Genomic DNA, 8,948 nt, shown 5'->3' with positions numbered 1-8,948 from the left:
GGGCGGTTCGGTTCGGATTGGAGCAGCCGGCTGGCCGCGCGCGCCTCCTTCTCCTCCCCCCTCCCGTCAGAATCCTCCCCCATTTCTTGGTTTACCTCAGTTCTTTCCCCGCTTCCTTGCTCGGACCGAGCAGCCCCGCGTAAGAGGGACGGGAGCGGCGCGCACTGCAGCGCCCGGGCCTGAGGAGGCCTTCTTTTTTCATCCCTCAGCCTTCCCGAAACCGTCGCCATCATGCAGGAGCTCATCGCCAGCGTGGATCACATCAAGTTCGACCTGGAGATCGCGGTGGAGCAGCAGCTGGGGGCGCAGCCGCTGCCCTTCCCGGGCATGGACAGTACGTCGTGAGGGGACGAGGGAGGGAAGGAAGGAAGGAAGGGAGAGCCAAGGCCCAGGCAGGCAGGCCCCTGCACCCACCCGCCACCCTACCAGGCTTGGGAACCACTTTCCTTCCCTCTTCATTTAATTATTACATTTCTATACCGCCCAACAGCCAGAGCTCTCTGGGCGGTTCACAAAAATTAAAAACATTCAAAGTATAAAACAACAGTATAAAACTTTACTATAAAACACAATGTAAAAGCTCAACCAGATAAAAACAGCAGCAATGCAAAATTACAAATTTAAAACACCAAGTTAAAATTTATAGACTGTTAAAATGCTGGGAGAATAAAAAGATCTTCACCTGGCGTCTAAAAGCATATCATGTAGGTGCCAAGCGAACCTCCTTAGGGAGCTCATTCCACAGCCGGGGTGCCACAGCATATAGCACTGGGCCCGATTCAAAGTGCTGGTATTGACATTTAAAGCCCTAAACAGTTTGGGGCCAGGTTATTTGAAGGAACGCCTCCTCCCATATGTACCTGCCCGGACCTTAAGATCATCTACAGGAGCCCTTCTCCGTGAGCCTCTGCCAAAGGAGGTGAGGCAGGTGGCTACTAGGAGGAGGGCTTTCTCCGCTGTGGCACCCCGGCTGTGGAATGAGCTCCCCAGAGAGGCCTGCTATTTACTGTTTTACTCTGTACAGCACCATGTACATTGATGGTGCTATATAAATAAATAATAATAATAATAATAATAGCTGTTCACAGATTTCTTCTCTTCCATAAATATATCTAATCCCTTTTTAAAGCCATCTAAGCTACTTATCACTCTCACTCTCAATATCTAACTATTTTTGCCTTTTTCATACTCTTTCTCTTACTTCATCATCTTTCACTTAAACCCCCCCCCAAATAATTAACCAGTTGTGGGGGGCCTGACCCATCAGTTGAAGATGAGTGGATGCAAAGAAGGACTGAGCTCCCGAACCTTTCATGCTTGTTGGATTTTCAGCAGATTCAACTTTGTTGGGTAGGAATGGAGAATTCCCATTTATACAGCATAATCCTATACATTTCTACTCAGAGGTAAGCCCATTGAGTTCAGTCGGACATACTCCCGGATAAGTGTGTATAGGATTACAACTGTAATGAGTTCTTTTTTCAAGTTACTGATTTTTTTTACCTAGCCTTATAGCCCAGCCATCAAAGGCAGCTTTCTGTCTAAACATGCATAGGATTGTGCCCTAAGTCTATTGTAAGGTGCCACAAGCTTTCTTATTTTTCCTTGAAAGGGAATTTCATGGGTCAAAACAATGTATAAAATGGTATAGTGTAAGTAGCCATGAAACAAAAGCCAAAGAGAAATAAGATCTTTGCGTTCAACATCATTTGTAATTACTTTACATTGTTTACAATAATAATTATAACATTTATATAGCTTTGTAGAATATTCAGAATACACTGCAAACTTCGAATCACTATTTTTATAATATCTAAGGCAGGTCAGGAAAATAATTCTGCTACTGCAGATGAGAGACTGACCTGAATTCAAGGGTGAATTAAAATTTAAACCAGAAACTTTCGGTTTATTGCATATAGTACAATCCTGTACATCCCATTGAGTTGAATGGGGCTTACATCCAATCTCATAGTCACTACAATCTATAATTCTAGTACCATCCTGCACAAGTGACAAAGGTTTAGAACCGTTTCCTCTATTGAATATGATTTCTTCAGGTCATACTTTTGCATTTCTTGTTATTTTGGAGTTAAAAACCTACCACTTGGATTGTCACCTGCTTCACAAGTACCAAATTAGGCAAAGAACAAAAATAGGCAACGATGTCAGTCGATTAGAACAAAATTGATAGAAAAGGAAAATAATATATCAGGCCCAACTGTATTCACAGTGCATGTGGGCTTTCAAGTTGTCGGAACTATTACCCTAGTATTCAAAAGGGGGAGAAATGCTGGGAAAAGGTTTCTGGGTTTCTCTGCTTGTCACACAACTGCTGAAGGCACAGATGTGCGTTTTGCCCCAGCAATGCCTATAAGTGCTTTGAGAGTTTTTAACGTGGATCTTTAAAAATCTGTTTTTAAAAAGTCAGCTCATCCATGATTTCATTAAATGACCTTGGCTGAAATCTTACAAGATGACTTGAGTGAATAGTGTGCAGAGCAGGCCGCTTTTTTGATGGTGTAACCAGTAACGCTATTGCTAAAGAGCTGTTTGGACATTGGGAGCCTCACTGTGCATCTCTTTCCTTCACAGAATCGGGTGCTGCTGTCTGCGATTTTTTTTTAAAGGCGGCCTGTGGGAAAGGTAAGCCACCATTGCAAATATGCTATGCTAGGAAAAAAGGTAGGCAATTAATAACCTATGATCCTTTCACCTTCACTTCTTTCTTGTGAATCAGTAATTAGAGTTTGATATCTATATAGTCAGTGCATCAGTGTATGTTGTGCTTTTTAAAGAAACATAAGAAAAAGACTTGTCCCCACTCAGAGGAACTTAAAGTGGGATATCCATTAAGTGGGTGGACACAAAGTGATAAAACATTCTGTAACCAGAGGGCCTACAACCCGATTGGCTGCCTAATCTTTGGGTAGCAACATCCCTGATGAACAGAGGAAGGGAGGAGAAACGGTATGTTTTTTGATGGGAGGGAGCCCGTCACCCTGACATTCTGATAAATATACATATTAGTTGTAGCCCTTAAACATGTGTCCTTTACGTTACAATGATCTGAAGTAATGTTGTCTCATAAAAACGTTGAACGATTATTTCTCCCCATAATTCAGATGAGGCCTGTTCTTGTTCAGGTAGCTGCATTCAAAAGTGTTTTCTCCCATCTCTCCTTTCCCTGCGCCATAGGAGGGATGTGTCCCTTCCGGCACATCAGTGGAGAAAAGACGGTGGTTTGCAAACACTGGCTACGAGGGCTGTGCAAGAAGGGTGACCAGTGCGAATTCTTACATGAATATGACATGACCAAGATGCCAGAGTGCTATTTCTACTCAAAATATGGTAAGGGGAACTTTGCCATCTGGTTGAACTTCATTGGTACTTTGTAAGCTGGACTTGTGCAAAGGGATTTGCTCAATAATGATGAACGTTTATATGGCACTTTAGAGTATTCAAAGTGCTTCATATCCATTGTCTCAGCAATCCTTACAGTAACTCTGTAAAGTAAATTCAGCGTTAAAAATCTCATGTTGCAAAGCCTTGCTTAAGGCCACCCACCGAGTTGATGGCAGAGGTGAACTTTGAACCAGTGTCTTATAGGTATGCTAGCTCTCCATGTACACTTATCCATCTTCTGAAGGAATATTTCATGCCTTGTAGCTTAGGTTCTGTGCAATTCTATAGCTCCACAAGTTTTGACCCATATAGTTCAGACTATATCACCAGATAACTTGACAATATAACAGAAGGGAACATGAGAGGTAAGGTAGGCAGTAACTTGGGCGAACCAGTATAGTGTAGTGGCTAGAGTGTTTGAGCGGAACTCAGGAGACCCGGGTTCTAGTCCTCATTCGGCCATAGAGCTCGCTGGGTGACTTTGAGCCAGTCACTGACTCCCAATATCCTTCCTTGGTCCAGTAAAGTATGTGCTTGTCCATTACAGGGGAATGCAGCAACAAGGAGTGCCCATTCTTGCACATTGACCCAGAATCGAAGATCAAAGATTGCCCTTGGTACGACCGAGGTTTTTGTAAGCACGGTATGTATATGGAATGTTGCTGTTGACAGTTGAGTTGTTGGGCCAGTACCTGCGCTGGCCCCTGACACATGCGCATCTTGTAGCAATAACGCAAAGCTGCAACATTTTACACTGTGGTAGGATCCTGAACCTGATTCCTGGCATACAGTTTGGCTGCTTGAGAACTTGTTTTTGTTACTGGGGGGGGGGGGGGATTCTGTTGCTTGCAGTTGTGGAGAGCATCTGAAAATCTGCACTCCATACTGCTTGAAAACTCATAGGTGGTTTTGTGTAGTTTTGGTGTGCGCATGTTTTGGGGTTGGGTGGGGGCAATGCTTTCATACCCTGCACACTTCCTGTATTTGTATGTAAGAGATGTGACCATAAAACTCTGTGTTGCAGGTCCCCTCTGCAGACACAGGCATACCCGTCGTGTTATTTGTGTGAATTATCTGGTAGGCTTCTGTCCGGAGGGGCCCGCTTGCAAATTCATGCAGTGAGTATGATCCAGGATTATTTCTTCTTAAGCTTCCCCTCTAACCTCTCACATTATGTCTGCTATGCCATATACTGGCCTCTATGCTTTTCTCTGAAAAGTTCTCATGACCCTCATTCACAAGTGTCAAAGCTCAGCTGGGATGTAATATGGAATGGAGTTGTTTTCCATTTTTCAAGGCAACTCTGATGCTATAAATGTCAGTAGTCCTGGGAGAATGTATTATAATTGGTGATTCAAGGATCACTTTGGCCTTTGTTTCCTTATGCATACCATTTTTTTTAAACCAGCCCTCGATTTGAACTTCCCATGGGAACCACAGAGCAACCACCACTGCCTCCGCCAACACAACCACAGCAAAAGGTATGTCACTTCAGAGGTGCTTCTACAGAAGTGTCAGACGGCTACAACGCTTGCCATTTTTGCATTACTTCTTCCTCTCTAAAAAAGGTGGGACTGTTAATTCTTTTAAACATGGGACATCTTGTGATGTCCTGATTAAACTAGAGGCGTACCTTTCCCCATTTACAGAGAAGCTTAAGGTTTTGGGGGAGGGGAGGGGAGGAACACATGGAGTACTTCTGTTCATATCCTTCAGAGAAACAAGCTACCACATTTCATATAACAGTCGTGTAATCATTGCCAGTAACAACTCTCTTCAATTGAAGGGTATTTATTTTTATGTATTTTGGATGTTCCTCCCATTCTCTACTCCATGAGCCCTAGCCATTAAGATGGGTTTGTGAGTGGGGCTGAATCCTCTCTTGAGTGCTTTCAAAAGCGACCAGTGGCTAAAAGGAGAGGCATGCACCCTTCAGATCTGGTACACAGAGTGCATGTATGTCTGCGTTAACTATACTAGAGCACTGTACCACCCCTCAATTGAAGGAGTCTCTGGTCATGATGAATTTTTGCTGGATGTATTAAAACCATTGCTTTTCAAATGTGATTCCTGTGGCAGTTTCTTTGGAGGAATGTGCACTCAAAAGAATTTGCACTCAAAAAGAGGGATTTTCTTGATCTGATCCAGAATGATGGGCAGTATCCACCTTACACCAGTTAATTTTCCTCCAGATATCATAGCCCCCTTCGTCCCATCATTCAGGGCTGTGAGCGGGCCTGCTTTCTGGGCACCATAACGCACCTGGGATTGGCTGTTGTATCAGCTCCATCACAGAATCTCAAAGCCGCCTTTCTCCCACAAGGGGAATGTTGCTGCACGCGAAGATATACATGCTGTACCCTCAGGGGACAGAAGAGTAATGTATCCACATGGTAGCATTTCTTTTAAAAGGCACATTCCAGCCCTTCCTACAACGCACCAGTTTGGGAACCCTACATTAACTGAAAGCTAGATGATGCGTTACACACAAGGGGTTTTATTAACTGTTAGTTATAAATAATATATAAGAATTGTACATTGTTTTATCATTTTAAATCGTAAATTTTAATTAATGCCTGTTTTTAATGATGATGTGATTTTTTGATTTTTGAAATGGTCGGAAGACTTATGCTGCATTTGTAAACCCTTGGCCAAGACAAACACGCTTGGGTGTGTGTGTGCATTTCAAGCATGATTTGCCAGATTTAAATTCTTCATTGCATAGCATTGGGGTGGCGTGTGCTACTTATTTTGGCGTCAAAGGCAAGAGTAACTGATGATGGGGATTATGGGAGTGCCTGGGTTAAGGCTGAGGTCTTTTGGGTTCTCCTGTCTATTGCTCAGGCTAGCAGAGAATGTTGCCTCTGACCTGATCATTTGGTGTGTGGGCTGTTCTTTTTCTCCCCCCTCCCCCTTTAGCAAAACAACAATCCACCATTACAAAGGTCGTCATCCCTTATCCAATTAACAAGTCAGAACTCGTCTCCCAACCAACAGAGGCCCCCACAGGTCACTGGAGTTATGCAGTCTCAAAACAACAGCATATCAAACAGAGGTGCACGGCCATTGGAGCAGGTCACCTGTTATAAGGTAAGTTGAAGGCTGCCTGTTGTAGGGGAAAGAGTTGTGCTGGGGATTTTGAATCTTGTACCACAGATCCCGAGTTCTGGAGGTGGAATGATCATAACACGAATGTTTTCGTAGTTTAGGTTTTATGCTTCCTTCCAGCCGCACTGTGCTAGATCTGGGAAATGGTTCTTTTTTTTCTTTTCTTTTTTGAGGATTTTGAGGCATATATTTTGAAAGAATTGTTACTTGCAATGCACCTCAGATTTACAAGGACTTTGCAGAAATTAAAAACATCTTAAGTAATAACGTGGAAGTGGATAAGTGTGGGTTAATAGGATGGGTCGGAAACAGCGTTGAATAAAGAAATCCAACTTCCACTTCGGGAATCTGTTGCACCTTTGTAGAAACAGCTCATATTATACAATTACTGTTCTAGAAGTTGGTACTACAGCACCAAATTTAGCCTTATGAATTGGAAATCCATTATTCTCATGAGGAAACTTGCCCAGATACAGACAAGTATCTTTCTATTCAAGTGAAAACAATAGGACATCCTACCTAAGGAACAGAAGGTGAACAATTCTCTCGTCTGTGTACTACATGGACGATATGGCTTCTTCTATGGAATCACATTTCTGTTTTTCCTTTCACAATGATGGGGTGGATAGAATTTTGGGGTGGGGGTAGTTTTAAAGCTGAGGAGGGTGTCTTTCCAGCTCTAAAGTTTGTAATCAGTTTCTTAATGCACACTCCCATCCCTTGTCATTTTGTGTAGTATTTTAAACAAAAGACACCCAAATGGTGTCTACTTTAGGGGGAAATGGGGGATTTCATTTATATTATTGGCATTCAAAACAAGTTTTTTCTCTCTTCCACAGTGTGGTGAAAAAGGACATTATGCCAACAGATGCACCAAAGGACATTTGGCCTTTCTTATTGGACAGTGAGCCAGAAGACCGTGCAGCACTTTTATTATTACGGGAGCTGAGTTATGCTTAGCACCATCTTGAACTGGTGATCCACCTTTTTTTATGCCTATACCAAAAGGACTGGCCAACTGAGGACTACTGATCTGCCACCCTTTTGTTGGTTATTTCATTATTTGTTTTACCCTTTTAAAGATAGTGGTGCCTGCCTTTATTCAAAGAATGCAATGCGGAGACAGGCTGAAGAAAAGCATAATACACAACCCTTCTTTAATGCAATATTTGGAATAGGCACTTTTGTTCTAATATATCCGGCCTTGAAGTCTTCATTTTTTTCAGCAGTCCTTGGCTATGGCAGAAGATGGGAAATAGTAGCAACTGAGCATGCTGTACAACTGTACTCCTTGTAAGGGGTCTGGTGCAAGGGGTTTTGGTCCATCCGGTGAAGAGTTTACTTAGCTACTTATAGTAGTTCACTTTTGTGTTGTTGAGGGGACATGACCTGTTCTTATGGTCCATCCAATGAAATGGACTTGCAACTGTATAAAGGTATAGAACTCACCTCTCTTTAACTGCTCAGACGAAAAGAGAAGGAGCTTCTGACAGAATTCTTCCTATGCACTCATGGTTAGTGATATGACCCTTTCTAGACATTTGCTTCTAAGTTACATGATTTGTAACCTGTAACTTTTCATAGGGCTAACACTTCCCCTTCCATGCTGCCAGAGTACTCCGATCAAATTGATTTAACCCCTATGCAGCAGTTCTAAAATCATAAATGTGAAGGGGATGTGTGTGTTTGCTCCCCAATCCTTCCTGTTCACCGGGAAGATCTGGAGAGACTAACCACATTTGATGGATGGTGGTCATAGTATGCTATGCAATCAGGGTTCCCAATCATGGAGAGGACTAACCAGATTGAGTTGAGTGCAGGTAAAGTCTCTTCAGGCCTTTGGTTCAACCTGGGAAGGTTGGGGGTGAAGAGGGCAGGGCCAGCATGGATGTCCCCTCCATACTTACAATGTTATAATGACTTATTAAAGGTGAATCAGAACACTTTGTAAGTTAACCATGCAATACCTGCCTTAGCCACTATTTCAGACCTGCTACAGTTGCCTAACTATCCTTAAGTATTTCTTTCCTGTTCTAAATTGATACGCTCTGATGAAAAGAGCTGGGGTGTGACTTTAATTCGTGAGATATGACTGGGGGAGGGGAAATAGTAACATGTGCCTAGGAAGACTATAACTAGGGTCCTGTCTTAAATGTCTTATTCAGGATGCTTAGTCAATTAAAACATTTTTTTAAAGTGCCTAGTGTCATCTTGTAGAGTAAGCAGTACCTAAAGAAACACTAGAATGGGCCTCATTGGGTTGGCTGTCAGTGGCAGATGGAATTTAGCTGAAAACTCTGCACCCTTACTCCTGAGGAAGTCAGTCTTATGGGGCTTAAGCTAAGATGATATCCTTTTGTGGCAGCTATATACTACCACCAGCTTGTGGTAGTATATAGGCTTGTGTTTACTCTTGAAAATCTTTAGCACTGGGAGTA

The 8,948-nt window shown here is 42.8% G+C and overlaps 2 protein-coding genes across 2 annotated transcripts in view; one reads left to right on the top strand and one right to left on the bottom strand.

The window, feature by feature from the left end:
• The window catches only part of PDAP1 (PDGFA associated protein 1), a 227,007-nt gene that overhangs the window by 30,839 nt on the left and 187,220 nt on the right, over positions 1–8,948 (bottom strand). The window lies entirely within an intron of this gene.
• CPSF4 (cleavage and polyadenylation specific factor 4) lies at positions 107–8,706 on the top strand. The gene is made up of 8 exons (XM_063143566.1): positions 107–334; positions 2,593–2,643; positions 3,196–3,348; positions 3,950–4,045; positions 4,427–4,520; positions 4,811–4,883; positions 6,322–6,492; positions 7,350–8,706. The coding sequence occupies exons 1-8, from the start codon at positions 232–234 to the stop codon at positions 7,416–7,418; spliced, it is 810 nt and encodes a 269-aa protein (XP_062999636.1). The 5' UTR covers positions 107–231; the 3' UTR covers positions 7,419–8,706.

This window comes from Elgaria multicarinata, chromosome 17, assembly GCF_023053635.1.
Source record: "Elgaria multicarinata webbii isolate HBS135686 ecotype San Diego chromosome 17, rElgMul1.1.pri, whole genome shotgun sequence".
NCBI classification, from domain to species: domain Eukaryota; kingdom Metazoa; phylum Chordata; class Lepidosauria; order Squamata; family Anguidae; genus Elgaria; species Elgaria multicarinata.
The sequence above is the reverse complement of the archived record's forward strand: the minus strand, read 5'-3'. Positions and strand labels throughout refer to the sequence as shown.

Excerpts from the sequence above, each read along its gene's own strand:
- CPSF4 (XM_063143566.1), top strand. The coding sequence starts at position 232 with ATGCAGGAGCTCATCGCCAGCGTGGATCACATCAAGTTCGACCTGGAG. Across the intron at positions 335-2,592 it reads GCCCTTCCCGGGCATGGACA|AATCGGGTGCTGCTGTCTGC; the intron begins GTACGTCGTGAG and ends TTTCCTTCACAG. Across the intron at positions 4,884-6,321 it reads CAACACAACCACAGCAAAAG|CAAAACAACAATCCACCATT; the intron begins GTATGTCACTTC and ends CTCCCCCTTTAG.